An 18,237-nucleotide genomic window follows, 5' to 3' on the forward strand; every position below is an offset into this window, starting at 1 on the left:
GACATTCTTGGAATGCTTTGTGTGAGCATTGCTGCTTCTTTCTGTGAGTGCGCACTCAAGAATATATAAGTATTTGGCCACATAGTAGAAGTGTCTTATGTCTTGTCCTTAGCCCCGCCCCTAGCTCCGCCCACTTGCTACACTCATAGCTCTACCTGCACTTATTTTTTCTCATTTAACGCACTGACTAACCCATTAAAAGCACACCAGCCCTCTGCTTCTGTCCCTTTAAATGTCAGCAGATCTGCTCAGCAAGGGCAGCATTGTCCTATTTGAACAGTGATATACAATAACAGTCCTATAGGAGAAGGAAACAAAAAACATTCGACAGAACACGTGCCAAACCTCCCGCAGCGCACAAGATACACACTGTGTTGCTTTTAACACTGCTGTCCACTGTGAGTTCCCACACACACGAGCAGCACCGCATAGTGGGTGGAATCCTCTCGTTCACTCAGCATGGGTATGCCTTACACCCTGCAGGGCTGTAGCTCTCAACAGCATTTTCCACTGAGTGCCTCTCCACATCGATACCATACCTGAGGGCCAGAGCTGCCGACTTTAGAGCCGGGGAGCCAGGGAGCCAGGTGCGATTCTCGGCGTCCCTCACAGTCCCGGGATTCTGGGCAAATCACGTATTCTCCCCGCGCCTACAAAAATTAATGTGCAATATAACTGAGGCTCAGGTAAAGCGCTCCAGTGCCTTCGGTACGAGTTCGTGCTATATCAAACTGAGGTGGGGGGGGGGGGGGGGGGGGGGGGAGGGGGCGCACAGATATGCCAAATAGCGGCTATTGATATTGTATTGTAAAGTGTCACATCGCTTCCTACAGCAGACACAACCAAAATGCACAACAAACATGGATGTGCAAATATTTAACTCTTTTACTGTCACAGAACACATCAGGAACAAGACCCCACGCAGCCCGCATATGTCACATATGTGGCAACAATGTCATATTGTAAGGTACCACTTAATTTGCTAAAGCAGGCGGCATCTAGATGCACAGAAGGCATGAAATATATTATGATTTTACTGCAACTGAATACACTAGACAGAATATCCTGCATATGTCGCACGTGCCAAATATCTGGCAACAATGTAATATTGTACGGTACCAGGTCCCTTCATATAGCAGACGCCGCTAAGATGTGCAACACACATGCACAGCTGACACATCAAGCGCCTTATTCCCTCACTGCGGCTGAACACATTAGCCAGAGCAACCCACATGTAGAGAATAGATCACAACCAGGATTTACATTGCTCAGATATACCATGCAGACAGCAACACTACACGCAGACGGGCGCAGCTTCAGGGGTGGGGGGGGGGGGGGGGCGGGGGATTTGGGGTGTTACACCCCCCTCAATAAATGTATTTTCTGGTGAATACTTGTGTACAGGTGCTTTCAGTCGGGTAATGTGAGGTGTCTGTTGGATTTTACCTATATTTTGTACATAAACACAGACGCACACCCACTCACCCTCTCTGCTTTGAAAGCCTTAAAAAATGTTGGTTATTTTACAAAATTGTGTTTTCTCTTACTTAGTACCCCATACCAATCCGCAGTTGTCTCCCTTTCCGTCGCCCCTTAAACCATCTTGTGCGCCCTGCTTGTCGTAGAATGTTTTTAAACATGATATGCCAGCGTGATTGTTGGAAAATCTGAAGCACACAGCTCCCCAGTCTCACTCACCAAGCTACGCCCCTTCGCACAGGCTAACTCTAACTGACGGGCACTGCACCCTCTGGTGCCCATCAAATAAGAGATTCCTAGGCACATATTAAAGCCCCTCGGCCCCCACTTCCACCGCCCAAAGTCATACTCTTCTAGCTTACAGAATAAGGCTTTGCCCCCTAACCATCTGTACCTACCATGTATGGTTCAACATTTTCAGTGCTCAACAGAAGCAGCACAGAGGGGGTGGGCCAGGATGCATAACCCAAAAACACTCAACAGTGTCTGTCAGGAAACTCAGGATAGTAGGAAGTGTGCATGGTAGACAACCTACAGTGTACCGCAGACCTAACAACGACAGGAATGAGATGCACAATTGGTTGCAACATAAACAAGTGTGCAACAGCCCTACTGGGAATTACCAGTGCTTGCTCACTAAGGGGGAGATTTACTAACATTTTAGGCCGTGTTTGCATCACAAAAGTGACTCAAGTTGGCACAAAATCTTTTTTTCACATTTACTTTCCAACGCGAAATAACGTGAAATTAACGCAAAGCAGTGCACAGCGCTACTTTGGATTACTTAGTGCAAAGGGGGCATACCATGGGTAGAGCATAGGCATTCCCAGGCAACCACCCAAGGTTTGTGACGCGAAAACCAATTTACTAAATATAGTAGACAGGGTTTAGCGTGAGAAAACTACGCCCTTTTGAAGCAGGCGCAAGGAAGGAGAAATGCTTTCAATTCTCCTTCATTTTCCGACTTTGTACATGAGCTGCACTTTATAGCACACATACAAAGAGGGAGAAGGGCTAGAGTCAGTCTGTGCATAGTGTTTTGTACTGGAAGGGTTCCCTCCAGTACAAAACCTACGCTAGACTCACTGAGACACCCTTGCCCCATGGCGCAAAGGTGTCTCTGTGGCGCATGGCAGCTGATTTCAGCGCCGGCGCTAGTGACAGGAGAGTGCCTTATTTCTGTAAATATGGCGATCTCCTCCGCTCTCCTTTTCACGCAGCGCAACATTTGTAGCTGCTGAACTGCGTGAGGAGTGGTAAATCTAGCCCTACCAGTGCTTGTTTATTTAAAGTATAACAGCCCACCTGAGAAGTGCCAGTGCGTGTTCATTAAAGGTATAGCAGCCTTGCTGAGTGCCAGTGCGTGCTTGTGAATAGTGGAGCAGCTATGCTGAAAAGGTCCTATAGGTGTTCTTTAAGGGTATAGCTGTGAAAAGGTCCTATAGGTGTTCTTTAAGGGTATAGCCGTCCCACTTCCTGTTCTGGAGTGGGTCAAACTTTACTTACTCGTAAAATGGGCAAACACTTTTTTTTAGGTTAAGACCTCTGAATTGGAGTGTAGTATATGGTAGCAGGTCATGGGAGATAAGGTAGTTCATTCGCGCGCCATCATACAATTGGAAGTAAATGGGCAGCTGGGATTAAAATTCTGGAAAGGTATTTCGACAACGTTCACGGGGACTTTTGGTTTAGTGGACTAATGCGCCCACTGCAGGGCTTGTATTTAACCTCATGGTCACAGGTTCAAATCCCGGAGGTCCACTCAGCTTTTCATCCTTCTGAGGTCGATAAAATGAGTCCAAGTTGGCTAACAATAGCAACTGTTATGAATGCATACGCAGTAAGCTGTCTTCGGAAACTATCAAGTTATGTGATACTCCTTAAAAGGCTTATCCGCCCACCCAAAAAAAGCTCCCCTAACCTCCGTCCGCGGTCCTACGTGAGCTTCTGGCACGAGGAGCGGAGAAGGAGGGGCGGGGGTGGGGCCGGAAGGAAGGTCGTTAACACTCATTGCGTAATAGACGGATATATAAACCGTGGCGGCTGAAGCTGAACTCCAGTAACGCAGGAGCTGCGTTGAGAGCACGGCAGCCCAAAGCACTGCAGCCGGTCTCCGCTTCGAGGCGCTATCACGAGGGCAGCGCAGCTTCCGAACTTCGGCGTCCGACTTTCAGAAGACGGATTTAAGACTAAAACTCGACACTAAGGGCATTGGAATGCTTTTTTCTGGAGCTTTGATTTTCGCCCTTCTGGCTCTCGGACAAGCAGGTCAGTGCGGCTTTCGGAATGGTCTTGCAATGACGTTACGTGGAAATGTGACATTTGATAGAATGTCTGTGCGTTTTTTGGGGTGGATTTCATATATCATGCTTGGATGTTTATTGCCTCTCTACCCGCGAAGCCGAAGGGTGCCTTTGTGCGGTTCTTACTGTTTGACTGCTTTCTCGTTCTGCACTGCCGAGTTGTTTTGTTTTTCTATAACGTTGCCAGATGTGTGTGTGTGTGTGTGAGTGCGCGCGCCTTCTTTCCCTTGTTCTTAGAACTCTATTTTCTCTTAACTTGTTCTGACACCAGACATTGCATTTGCAAACATACTTCACTTTTTTTTTTTTATACAATTCGTTGAATTGCGATATGTTGTCGACGTCTTGATCGTAAAGTTGCAGAGTGGCAGTAGTGCCTTTCTCACACTACATAGTTTATGTGTGCTGTTGGACTTGTATTTCAGTTATTTTGCAAAGATGGCTGTCAGTATTTGTTTAAGGCGCAATTTGAGTAATTGGTTATTATTGTCTATATATAATGGGCTAAATGCAATATTTTGCTTGGCTTCCTCGCAAAACATTTAAACTTAAAATCTCCCTCCACTTTCAAAAGTCTCTCTGGCTTGTTGACTTTCTCTCTCTGATCACAGCTGTTGTTTATGTATGTTCATTAAAAATCCTATTAGTTATTTTAATAATATCGTTATGTAGCGCGTACAGGCAACGTAAATCGTCTCCAAGAGCTATTGACAGGTGGAGAGAATTGATGTTGACTTAAATATTGAAATAAACCACTTGTACCCCTAGCTAAAAGCATAATTTGCCAACTAGATTCACTTTCCATGTATAATAAACGGCGCACGGTCGCTGTGGCTGAATTTTTGTTTGGTGGAATGTGCCACAAGGTTGCGGCTTCATGGCACACGAATGCGGTGCCATCAGGACAAGTGCAGGCAGGCACAGTGGTGGCGGGCAGTATTAAAGTATTTGGCTACAGTTTTTCCGAACCGCGCGGATGCGTGTCTTGAGATAAATTACAGATCAGACATGATAAAATAATACGTCCAAAAGCCAAAATATGCGCTTCATCGAAAAAAGAGCAAGTGTAAAAAAAATCTAGAAGCAGAGAGCGATTGTGTGCAATGTCTGGGCATGCGCAAAAGCAAAGAATAAACGCGCACAGGGCAAGTGTTAGTAGGAAGAAAGTTTGTGCAACAGAGATGATGAATTTAATTTCAGCTAAAATGAAGGGTGTAAAAATACCACTAAATATGTATTATTGAAGGATTCATATTTACAAACTAGAATTATGGGTAAATAATTAGAGTGACCGTGTGCAAAGCTTGAAGATGTCAAAGTTAAACATTAACAACTGCAAGAAACGAAGGTCACGTGAAAAAGCAAATCAAGGGACTGCGTGAAGGATGCGGGTTTTAAGTGCAGACGTAAATGAGACGGTATTAAAATGAGACATAATGTATGCTTGGAGAGCTGTAGGAGAATGCCGAAACGAATCATGAATGCATACAGTTCATCTATATGGCGCCTCTTTGCATTCTCTCGACACGCCTGGGCTAGTTTTTAACCTGCCACCATTTTGCTTTGTAGCAAATCCATGCTGCTCGCACCCCTGCCAGAACCGAGGGGTGTGTATGACCGTGGGCTATGACCGGTACGAATGTGACTGCACCAGGACGGGCTACTCTGGCGAGAACTGCACGAAACGTAAGTACAATTGCTATTTAAATACGACAGCCAGAAATGTTAACCCAGTATGTACGTGCAACTCTTCCCTCCCTTCCCTCCTAGTTTGGCTAAAATATTTGTATCCCCCTTTTCCTTCAGCGGAATTCTTTACCTGGTTGAAGACCACCCTGAAGCCTAGTCCTAACACTGTACACTACATCCTGACGCACTTCAAGGGAGTCTGGAACATCATCAACAACCTCCCTTTTCTACGCAACGCCATCATGAGATACGTCCTGACGTGTAAGTTGCTACTACGTAACGCAACGTACGCTCGTCTCTGGGAATGGATGCTATTTTATGGGGCCCGAGGCATTCAAATGGTAGAATTGTGCTGAAAAAATGCTCGTAAGTTTTTATGCCAGGCTACTTCCGTGCTTGTGACTAAAACCCGAGGGAAGTAGTTTGCCATGGTCGGTGTTTGACGTAGACCCTCCATTTTCACATATGAGAACAGCAGTGATAACATTGCAAACAGGTGCGCCTCGTCCGTGCTCCGGCCAGATCCGGCCTTATGACTTTAAAATGAGGTGGCGCCTGGGCACACTCTTGAGGGCAGGGTGTTGTTGTAACACTGGTCTTTAAAAGCAGTGTGAAAATAGTTCATTTAAAAAGCAGGTGGTAGTGACACGACTTTTTTTTTTTTTTTTTTTTTTTTTTTTAGTTTAGGAAAGATATATTTCGATCTTATTATTAAAATATTCACATCCAAAATCTGGGCAAATGCTTCACTAATCTGTTAAATGTCTCTGGACCTCGATGAGACATGACAGTTTCTTTAGGTTAGTGCCAAGAAGCCACCGGATGGTGTACATGTGCTTATAAATCAATCACGCAATCTTGAATTATTGAAGCAGCGCGAGTAGAGGAAGAAAAGCCTTGTATGTTAGGGAGTATCATTCCCAAACTACGCTTTCTTTGTGATGCAAAATTGAGAAGACCAATGTACACGTGGAAAAAAGGTTTTTGGTTGCAGCTCCACAGTTCAAGCTAGATAGTAGGTTTGGATTCAGTTTACCGCAATATGTTTATTTGACTGTGTTAAACTGTTCCATCCTCTTCACTCCAACTGAATGGTGTTCTCCTTTTCTTGATTTCAGCCAGGTCGCACTTGATTGACAGCCCGCCCACCTACAACAGCCACTATGGTTACAAGAGCTGGGAAGCCTACTCCAATCTGTCGTACTACACACGGTCTCTTCCCCCAGTGGGGAATGACTGCCCGACTCCAATGGGAGTGACTGGTAAGTTGTCGCCGGTGCAAAGAATGATGTACTCTCTCATATCCTTGACACCCCTCCGTGGTTCACACATTCAGCTATAGTGGTCCTATGCCTTTACAGGCTTTATTTGAGCTATATAGGTTTACAAGGGCTGGCAGGTCCATGTCTGGTAATGCGCCACACTTTATGTGCTCTCTAGGCCTTCAACACAAATATACCCTGAGAATGGTCATGCCATGTGCACCTAGAAGCGGCACAGCGCACACAAGAGAATTTGTAACTGTTGGGCATGGCTTCTGTATCTCCGATATAGCGGCTCTCTTGGGTGGACTTCCCTCATGGGCCCACTGGTGTGAGTCTATTTAACTTGAGTCTAGGGTAGAGTCAGAAATGATACCTTTAAACCAGTTGGATAGCTCTTTGGGTACAGGGCCTACTGCAGAGAGCTGTATTTGGCCTTCAAGTTACATATTGGAATATGACTGCTTGTGTCTTTGAATTTATTCCCCCAAATGTCGACGAAAGACTAGCATAGATTTGGGTAATATTTCTTAGTCGATGGGTTGGTTCAGCTCTTTGCTGCTGTCTAGTGAAGTGCTTTAGATGGCTGTACACAGCCACGTGCTATGTTTACTTGTGCACAAAGCACGGATATGAGTGAAGGGAAATGCACGCGTCTTCTCTGAACCGCTGCGTGGGTGACGCACCTCGTGCTCAGATTAACTCGTGTCATGCCTTTGGGATTGCAGGAAAGAAGGAGCTGCCTGATGCCAAGATGGTGGTGGAGAAGTTCCTGCTGCGGAAGGAGTTCATCCCCGACCCTCAGAACAGCAATATGATGTTCGCCTTCTTTGCACAGCACTTCACCCATCAGTTCTTCAAGACGGATACCAAGAGAGGGGCCGCCTTCACCAAAGGGCTTGGACATGGGGTAAGAGGACATGGACTTGAAATCAATGTTCCCAACCAAAGAAATGTGGCATGAGCGTGAAATGGGATAGCAGTTGAGAATCAGAGGGCCATCTCCTGACCATTTTTCACTCCCATACCCTAAACAGTCATAAACAACCCCGAAAACTACCATTTGCCCCCCTCCCCACCGGGTCACTCCCTGGGCTTTTGGAAATTCTTACTAGTTTACTCCAAATCTCCTGAGCATTGTTCCACAGCCTCCCTACTATAAATGTGATATAATATTATTTATCTAATTTTCTTCCTGAGGCCCACGACCCCCACCAGGCAAAGACATGTTAAGCATCGCCAACTGCATTGACACTTTTTGTAAAGGGTGGAGAGGGGATTGTCCGAACTGATAGTCGCGCTTAAAATATTTTCCTGGCGTGCTCTTCTGCACGCTCCCAACCCTCCCAGCCGTACCCTGTCTGTGGAATCCAATGCTGTTCCTGCGTAGGATCTGTATTAATTAGTGACTTCACACGCGTTTTTAGCTGACTGTCATTGATGCCAGGAAAGCACACGCGCCAGCTCATACCAGATTTTCAGGATCTCCACACGAGCTAGGTTTACATGCAATCTGTTCAACTGACAAGCACAGCAACTGGCGGTGGTGGTTCTGGCCCTCGTGAACAAATGTGGCCACTCCTGTGTTAGCATGTGTTTTTGTATTTTTCTAGGCGTGTGTGAAGGCTTTCTTTCTGCACAGCATTCTCAGAAAACTGATTGACCCACTCCAGAGACTGACACTTAGATTCCCTCTTGTTAAATTGATTAGATCCTACTTGGCAGGCATTGTGCCCTTGATAATGGCAATCACTTGCGACCCTCAGTGCATTAGTTATGATACTTTTTTTCCAAAGGGTAGTAAATGGGGCAGCATGAGTTTCCAAATGCTTCAGTCGACATGAATCTCCTGTGATTCCTCCTATGTGTATTCCTGACACCTGTAGGTGTCAAGTAAAATAGTATGTATCCAGCCAGCATAACCACTGACTTGCGCAAAGGATTTTGATGTAGGATTACCATAGGTGACTACATCTGTGGATATCTTAAAAATCTATCCTGGATCCAAGCCCCTGAGAAATGTTTATCACCCTAGTAGATAACAGTGCTCTACAGAAAGAAGCACTGGGCCTGTAATATGGCGTCCGCCTTAACCTAAGTCACCCACTTCAACAAAGTAGGGTTCTGGTTTACCTGTATGCACAGATAGAACGCCATACCTTAGGTTGGGGGGGGGGGTGCGCTGAGATCTTGAGGCATTTACCATACATGCCTATATGCATTTCACATGTTAAGCCATCAGACCTACACCTCCACTCCCTTGGCACTAGTCTCTTAACCCGCCTCGCCTTTATTTCAACAGGTAGATCTAAGTCACGTCTATGGAGAGAGTCTGGACAGGCAGATGAAGCTAAGACTGATGAAGGACGGCAAGCTGAAATACCAGGTATGCACCCCGACTAGACTAGCACTCCTTTTATAAAGATGTTTCTTTTTGTGTATTCAGTGGAAGGTCCTTTTTCAGTGGCAGGCATGTTGTGCAAGCGATCACATGTGGTAATTGCAAGGGTTAGGGTGTGTTTGCAAGAGATGAGCTGTTTATGGAGATGTACTGTTTAGCTAATTAATGAGTGCTTTATGTATGAGGTGTCTATGATATAGATAAGCTGCCCATGCAAGGGAATAGGTGCTTGTGTAAAAGAAACAGTTTATGGAATAACCTCAGTATGCAAGAGAAAAGGCGTATGCATTGGATAAGCAATCTATGTACAAGAGTGTCAACTTGGAATTTGCAGCTGTACCTGAATGGGATAATCTGGTTAAGTAACAAATGAGGCTCATTAAAAAAAAATATATTATATATTTTTTTTTCCTTGAACCAATGATTTGTTTTAACTTAAACCACTGATGTTTGACTGATATAACTATGCAGGTGATGGGGGAATTTCTGAAAGAGATGGGTTGTTTGTGCAAAGAGTTATTCACGGAATTATATTCCATTATGGAATTCTATATTTTTGCAGCGGATGTGAAGCAATGAACCGGGTTACATATTTTAAAAGCACATGATGCAACAACGTTTTGCAACAAACAAAGTTGTTTCCAAAGCTTTCCATGTAAAAAAAAATCTACATGGGGGGGAAAAAGGCAAAAACGAACGGGTCACTACAAAAAAAAACAGTAACTTAATTTTAGAAAAACTTTTGTGGTCTTCAGTGTTTGGTGTATTTTTTAAGTGGATTTATGTTTGACAATCTGCATATTTTTGTAGATGATCGATGGGGAAATGTATCCTCCGACGGTGCAGGAGAGTCAGGTGGAGATGATTTACCCACCGCACGTGCCTGAGAACCTGCGCTTCGCCGTGGGGCAGGAAGTCTTTGGGTTGGTGCCAGGGTTGATGATGTATGCTACCATCTGGCTCCGAGAACACAACCGGGTTTGCGATGTCCTCAGGCAGGAGCACCCAGATTGGGATGATGAGCGCCTCTTCCAGACCACTAGGCTCATTCTCATTGGTGAGTGAAGATGAGTTCTTACATTATGTCACTTTAGGCCTTCCTCTTCTTCTAACTACTGTGGTCCTAGCATTCTGGTTGCTGCTCAGCAGGTGAGGTTACTGAGACCTGTCCTAAGGAATGCACTGTTCACAGTGAGGAAACTTTAACTGATAGCTTCTAAATGTCCACCATCCAGTAGCCCACCTTCCTGTTTTTCAGCCACCTTGATCAATTTCTTCCAATGCTAACTGGATATTTGCTTCTCATTGCAGGTGAGACAATCAAGATAGTGATTGAGGATTACGTGCAGCACCTGAGTGGTTATAACTTCAAACTGAAGTTCGACCCGGAGCTGCTGTTCAACCAGCGATTCCAGTACCAGAACCGTATCGCTGCCGAGTTCAATACCTTGTACCACTGGCACCCACTGCTGCCCGACACCTTCCTCATCCAGGACCAGGAGTACACCTACAAGCAGTTTATGTACAATAACTCGGTCATGCTGGGGCATGGCATATCAAGCATGGTGGAGTCCTTCTCCCGACAAGTTGCTGGCAGGGTAAGACACAGCTACATTTTTTGCTTCCTTGACTTAGAAATTGGCCCTTAACTGTATGGCAAGTCACTTTACAATCGACTGACTTCACACATCTTCTAGTCATTTGAGGGCTAGCGGGGTAGGAAATCCTTTGTTTATATCTGTGCTTGGAGGACTGACTTGCCATGCTCATTGCCACTTAGATGAGTTTTCGATATCGAGCTTGGATCCAAGAAGACTGGATCCATGCCAGGTTTTTAGGGCATCTAATTAACGTAAATCTGCATGTAATTGAGTGGAACTAGTTTACATAGTCACTATCAACTCATCTTGCATGTGCCTGACTATCCTTGGCTTACATTGGCACCCTTCCTGATTTAGATGCGACCTAAATATCACTGACACATTGTTGGCATCATTACAATCTGTTAACTTGCATTCTCTCCCTCAGGTGGCAGGGGGTAGGAATGTTCCTGTCGCAGTCCAGAGAGTGGCAGTGGCTTCCATTGAGCAAAGCCGGCAGATGAAGTACCAGTCCATGAACCAGTATCGCAAGCACTTCATGCTGAAGCCTTATCAGTCCTTTGAAGAGCTTACAGGTAAGCAGCAGCATCTCAGTCGCGCCGTCTTCAGTGAACAGACCACTTGCCTTATAGAAAGGGGCAGAGCAGTAGTGTGCTATGGAAGCACCGTGGTGTAGTTTGCTCTACCACTGGTACCATAGAAGTAACTTTAAGCATTGATTTACTTTCTCCAGAAAATCTAATCTTTCGCCTAAAAATCATTGTTATTTCTGCCGTTCACACTAGCCGAAATGGTTTGATTGTATTTCTTGACAAATGCGTTATCCCAAAGCATATCCGCTTTGAACAAAGGTGTCTGGAACATGAAGCAGTTAAGATTTTTCTGTAAATTTGTTAATGCCTACATTGAGCATCTAGCCTCTGTCATGGAGATGGCCCCTCTTCTGAACTGTCTAGGATATGAAAAAAATTGTACAAATACTTGCCTGGTCCGTGACCTGTTTCTTATAAGATCTTGTGCTATCATTGCAGGGGAGAAGGAAATGGCGGCTGAGCTGGAGGCCCTGTACGGCGACATTGACTCTATGGAATTGTATCCGGGCCTGCTTATTGAAAAACCGCGCACTGATGCCATCTTTGGGGAGACCATGGTTGAGATGGGTGCTCCCTTCTCTCTGAAAGGACTCATGGGGAATCCCATCTGCTCCCCCGAGTACTGGAAGCCCAGCACTTTTGGCGGCAAAGTGGGGTTTGATATCGTCAACAGTGCATCGCTACAGAGACTTGTCTGCAACACGGTGAAGGACTGTCCCTTCACCGCCTTCCAAGTCTTGAACTCTAAACCCACAGAAAGGACTACCATCAACGCCAGCTCCTCGAACTCTGCGCTGGAAGATGTCAACCCAACGCTACTACTGAAAGAACGCTCATCGGAACTGTAGAACTGTCCATTCCTATTTATTTATTTATGACCCTCCCTTAAATTATGTTATTTATTTCTCATCCTATTTAATGTTAGACTTTTCAATATTGACTCTATAGTACCTTCTGTAACAGAAGATGGTATCTCAAAATACAGTGTGGGCTTCACTGAAGAATTTGCAGAACTGTTTGACATTGAGAATGACCTTCATAGTTCAAGACCATATTTAAGAGGGGAAATTAAGTTGTTTAAAAAACATCCGTGGAATAGAAGAGATGTTCTCAAAAGGTCTTGACCATGTGGAGGTCGTTGGCAATGCAGGCTGGAATGTGTCTTTCATGGAGTACACTGGAAAATGTATGTCCTATGGGTCCCATAGGAAGTTCATGCAAACATTTTGCGCATTTCAGGAGCCAAAAGTAATTAGTTTATGCTTCGGCCAAGCGCCACAGGAACCGCATTCAATGAAGCCCACACTGTGGAGATAGAACTCAAGAGAGACCCGAGACTGAACTTCTAGACATTTATTTTGTAATGAATGATGTGTCCATCACAAAAAAACAAATGTCACCGATGGTAGTTTTTTTTTAGCAAAGGGCTATGCTCTAAGAACACGTGATTTTTAGACAATCCTCTACTTTGACAGAACACTAATGTTAAATTATTATTATTATTTTTCTTAAGTACATATAAGATGGGGAAGAATGGGTGTCTATCCTGGAAAGAGACTTTTTAATTTTACTGCCTTTGAAATATTCTTGCACTACCAGATATATATTTTTTTTTTGATAGTATTTTTTTAAAAATATATTTCACGGAGAAAATGTTAACGACCTTTTGGTCTTTTCGGGGATTGTAGGTCAAATAAAATACTTCTGCATTCAACACCCTGTTTGCTTGAGGGGACCGGAAATAAATTGCATTGCCTCAGCATAGCAGAACATGGTTCAACTCTGCTACTTTAGGAATTGATATTATTCCAGCATAGGTGTTTTTTACTGCTAATCATGGATATCCCCTAGGAACAGAAGCCAGACCTTAGTTTATTTGCAGGGTTCTTTTGTTGTTACAGGCCGGGTATGAATTACAAACCTGGACAGATCCCTTTGCCTTGAGGCAACATTCCTTACCTCAACCTTCAAATCGAGTCATTTTAACAATCGCTGCAGTCTCTCCCCAGGGCTAGAATGGCACAGTAGACATACCATGCACTCACTATCTTTGGTTTATTGGGTTACATGAAAGCAATGTTATTTAATTTTTTGCTCTCCAATGGAGGGCAGTTCACTTGGATCACTTTATTGATTGTCTTTATTTGTGATATGACTGCTAAGCATTCCAACAATATCCGTCATAAATATATGTACTGTAAATACACAATAGGTCAGTCGTGGGGAGTAGGACTGAGATATTGGGGACACAGGTGTGTGTGTGTTTGTATATATACATATATGTATGTGTGTATATATATTTTTTTAAATAAACTGGAAGAGTGCTCTGAATTTTGTTGTTCAGAATCTGGATTACCTAAACCTAGTGAGCGGTACTTAATAGATGGTCTTGTGAAAAGGGAAACATTTGTGAGTTATTTTTATTAAGTGAAAACTCTTGTTTTTAAATTTACCTTCCATGTTTCTGAGAGACTTAGTTTTGTTATGTGGGGAAATAACTTAAAATGTACATGTTTTTATTGCCTTTCTGTATAAAAGATATTTAAATAATTTATAGTATTTTTTTGTTCAAATATGAAATTGTTTAAAGTATATTTTTATTTATGAAATGTTTTGAAAGAAATCGTGGCTTTAAAATAAATATTTTTTTTGAAACTGGTGTGTGAATAATAATTTTTCCAATGAACGTTGATGTGATACTTGATCAATAATCCTTTCCAAGCATGCAGTTCTCTCGGTAATATCACTGGTGTTTGTATTTGAATTGTATCCTCTCTACTGTAGTCTGTCATCTTTTCTGATAGGCAGTGCTTTTTACCCAGCAGTCTCTAAAAGTGCAGCACAATAACATGAACTTTAAATACGATAAACTCTTAGAGATATGGGCCCCTCTGGGATTCTCCAAGGGATGCAGGTTTTCAGGATATCTCCATGGAATACACCTACAGATAATCTTAATGAGACTCCCTTATATGAACTGGTTATCCAGATGCAGCTTTGTTCCTTTGGATCAAGGCTGAACGCCTTGTTTTAGTTGATTTCGAATGGCCCTGTGAATCCAGATAAGGGGATGTTCACTCTTTTCTCAGTCCCAATGCCTGCCAAATCAAAATATCTAATGGGGCATGTAGACCAAAATTCTAATATTTGCTGTAGTATTTAATACTATGATGGCTGCCAGTAGAACATGACATTTATCTATGTCTTCTGTAGAACTCCAAATTGATTTCAAGCCTTTCCCTCTGAACAACGCTGGCAAGGCGTAAGTACTAAAGTGACAAAAGTTTAGGGTGCTTATTGGGCATACAGCATGCAGTAAGATTTGAACCAGTCTGTGTAGGTCCCGCAGCAAAGTTCAGGGCTCTTATATGAAACTTTGGGTCTTCGTGGTTGTTGGTGAACTTCACTGCACCACTACGATGACCAGGAACTCAAAGGTTGCTGCAGTAATGATCAGAATGACTTGCAAGGCCATCACAATGTTAGGACCCTATTTAACTCCAGTACCTATATTAATGATTGCACTGAAGTTCAAGGCTCTCCCATGATGCATGAGGTCCCAATGTTTGTCAAAGTTGGGCTTGGATTTCCCTACTTATCTCTAGGGCTTACATGACTGTAATATACATTTTCATCTCTTATAATGCTCGAGCATGCATGGCACTCACAGTAAAGACCAAAGCTGCCCATATCACTCAGGACCTGCATTTGGGGATCCAGTGTAACCCACCGGATCCACATGATTTAATGACTCCATATATTTGACCCTGTAAATAAACAAAGGTCCAATCCAGTATTCCAAGAGGAACGCGGGTACATAACAGACATTAGTTTCCAAGGATTCTTTCAAGAAGTAATGATTATATAGCTCAGCATATCATACATATCACATGATAACTGACAGGGCATTAGTCAATACATGCTCATGAAGAGTAATCGGTGGAAAATCTGATCATATCCACAAGACCTAGATCAATTATTTTCCAAAAGTTTATTATAAGTTTACATAAATTTGTGCTGATGGTGCATGCGAGGTGAACAAAGCCTTATGGTGCGTGATTCACAAAAACCCAAAGTGCTGCAAGCTGAGTTGAAGATTAAAGTCATAATATCAGTACAGCAAATCAAATTTTCAATAGTGTACCAGCGAAGAATTGGTCTAATCTTTCATAGTCTGACAACTAGTCCGTGATGTCTCTTCAGGACAGACACGTCTGATTATTCGAAGGGGGAAAAAAAGGGCCAGACTTAGTTTTTGTCGCACGGGTTACTCCATCATGAATTGAATTGATATCCCATCTGCCTTATTACACATGTATTATATTCGATTGAACTTATAACAAGATGGACATTTGTGATGGAGTTAACCATACTCTAAATCGGGCCACAAATTTCTAAAAAATAGATCTCTTGTATTTAGTAGATGGCAAAAAATTGATCATGACCAGCCACTGGCACTTACTTAGTTTGTATTCCTGTTTGTTTTGCTCAGTGTGCAACTCCAGACAGGGACTGACCATGTGCAAGTCAGATTTGGTCCTGCTCCAAAAGAAGGCCAGCCCAAACTGCCATATCGGGTCCACTCTAAACAGGAACACAAGTCACCACAGACCAGTTTCATGCTTGTTGGGCCTCCTCAGTGAGACGCAGCTTGAATCTTATTGCACAATGACCCCCGGACTAACATCTGGGCGTAGCCTGTCTATAAAGGCATAGGTGAACTGAAATGTAGCCTGTAGTAGGGATTACTATTGGCTGAGCTTATTTCAAGCATTTCACCCAACATTTGTTTTGCTGTTCAAGTAAGTCTCTTGAAGTTGGAGGTTGGGTCCAGATGTGGGTCCCAAGATTGTGCATGATGGCACTGGAGTTTGTCAGGGTTTACATACACAGGCCAGTACAGCATAGCACAGTAAAATCCTTATGTGACAAAGACACCAGTAACACTCTTTTAGCTGCAGTAATTCACACATTAGATTCAGATTACTCATTCCACATTACAGTTCAGACCTGGGGGAATCGTGGGAATTAAGCAGAGCATGGTAATGAGGCATTGGCTACATAATGTAGTGCAAAACAGTACTTAGGGTCGCCAGTGGTCGTAGACGATATCTTTTGATGCCAGTTTGCTTGGACGGTTGTCCATGTAACTTTGTATGTTTATTTGCAAAAATAAAAATTTGTTTATCAAAAAAAAATACAGTACTTAGGGTCGCTTATGAGCCATGAGGGGCAGTACAGGAACAAAACATTACCAATAATTTTGTTACTAATGTTACATTTCTGTGTACTGTCTTCACCATCCTGAACAGTATCTTCAGCACCTTCCAGAGAGACAAGATTTGCAAGCTGCAAGCAGGGGCGTAGCTTTGACAAAAAGATGTGGGGGGGGGGGGTTGTTTAAATACACTATAGGACAAGCAGAGTGCATGAGAGAGGCCGAAGAGGAGGTGGAAATGGAGAAGAATTTCGACTAGTGGGGTACTAAGAGAGAAAATACAATATTTGGTAAAATATCCAATATTCTGAGGACATTTTTAAAACAAATAGTGTGTTTGACTCTGTCTGCATGTATGTAAAAAGGGGAACAACCTTTACAACGCAACTTTTACAACGCACTACCATTACAACGAAACTGTTACAACGCAAGTGGATTTACAACGCATGCCATTACAACGCAAGTCTTTACATCGACTCGTGCTAGATGGCGTGCTAACATTACAAATAGTGTAGTTTACTATCCCAACACCTTCCATACTGTTAAGTGAACTGGAGTTGGAATAGTAAATTACACTTTTCTAATGTTAGCACGCCATCTAGCGCAAGTCGATGTAAAGACTTGCGTTGTAATGGCATGCGTTGTAAATTTACTTGCGTTGTAACAGTTTCGTTGTAACAGCATGCGTTGTAACAGCACACGTTGTAACGTCATACATCCATGTAAAAACCCTTGGTGAAATCCGACTCACTTCTCACAATACCCGACAGAAAGCACCTGTACCCAACTATTTTTTCAGAAAAGACATTTATTAAGGGTGGTGCAACACCCCCCCCTGAAGCTATGCCCCTGACTGCTAGACACCTGTTTTCTCCTAGCCCCCCTTGCTTTGTGTGACCCTCTAGCTATAGTAGTGTGAGCAGGGAGGAGTGGGTATCTAGGCTGGTTCTTTTGGAATTCCAATAGAGCTTGACAGCAGTGCCTCACTAATGGGGCCTCTCTAGTCTGGGGTTGCTTATGTTACAATCCAACAGGAACTGGCATTTCCTTTTTGTTAGAGGTCAGGTCTGATTTGCATATGGCTGCCTGCAATAGCAGAGATGAGCTAAAAATTAACGTACTGGAATGAGGCACAGAGTGATCCCCCTTGGTTGAGATTAATTCAGGTATTGCACTCAACACTGATTGTGCTGTCTATGCTTGTACTTGGGTGCAACCAACTTGGGATACCCCAACCAGTGGTTAATTTGTGACCTTGGCTGCCAGTGAGCACCAGCAGCACTTATTTCAGATGACTGGGATTCCCTTCCACCTCCTAGCTGTCCCGGTTTGAGAGCCAGAGACTGCAAATTAGTCCTTTTTTTATCTTCACCGGGCATAGAAATAGAAGGACGCTGAATAATGAGATCACGCGATGAACTATACTCCAACATAGTGTAAGGTATCCCCTGAAATCAAGAGGACATGTATAGAGCAGATACCATAGGTTAGATGGGGGATGAGGAAAAGTCTTGATCCAGAATAAATAGTTTTAGCTTTTGTTTAAATATGGGTGGAGAGAAGGCAGTGCAGATATTTTTGTTGTTGTTCAAGACTGGTCTTTTGGGCGGACTCAGAGTCCGAGCTGAGTGACTGAAACCGAAGTCGTGCCATTCTCGCGGCCTGGGGAGGGACGTGCTGTGGGATGGATG

General features: G+C 43.5%; 1 protein-coding gene across 1 annotated transcript; it reads left to right on the top strand.

Annotated features, from left to right (window-relative positions):
* The first annotated feature begins 3,534 nt into the window (after positions 1-3,534).
* Positions 3,535-13,983, top strand: PTGS2 (prostaglandin-endoperoxide synthase 2). The gene is made up of 10 exons (XM_085601662.1): positions 3,535-3,747; positions 5,352-5,468; positions 5,589-5,732; positions 6,590-6,733; positions 7,462-7,643; positions 9,036-9,119; positions 9,945-10,191; positions 10,446-10,732; positions 11,163-11,310; positions 11,767-13,983. The coding sequence occupies exons 1-10, from the start codon at positions 3,696-3,698 to the stop codon at positions 12,174-12,176; spliced, it is 1,815 nt and encodes a 604-aa protein (XP_085457788.1). The 5' UTR covers positions 3,535-3,695; the 3' UTR covers positions 12,177-13,983.
* The last annotated feature ends 4,254 nt before the right edge of the window (positions 13,984-18,237 follow it).

The sequence above is a fragment of the Triturus cristatus genome, chromosome 4_2 (assembly GCF_964204655.1).
Source record: "Triturus cristatus chromosome 4_2, aTriCri1.1, whole genome shotgun sequence".
NCBI classification, from domain to species: Eukaryota; Metazoa; Chordata; class Amphibia; order Caudata; family Salamandridae; genus Triturus; species Triturus cristatus.

Excerpts from the sequence above, each read along its gene's own strand:
- PTGS2 (XM_085601662.1), top strand. The coding sequence starts at position 3,696 with ATGCTTTTTTCTGGAGCTTTGATTTTCGCCCTTCTGGCTCTCGGACAA. Across the intron at positions 5,733-6,589 it reads CATGAGATACGTCCTGACGT|CCAGGTCGCACTTGATTGAC; the intron begins GTAAGTTGCTAC and ends TCTTGATTTCAG. Across the intron at positions 6,734-7,461 it reads GACTCCAATGGGAGTGACTG|GAAAGAAGGAGCTGCCTGAT; the intron begins GTAAGTTGTCGC and ends TTGGGATTGCAG.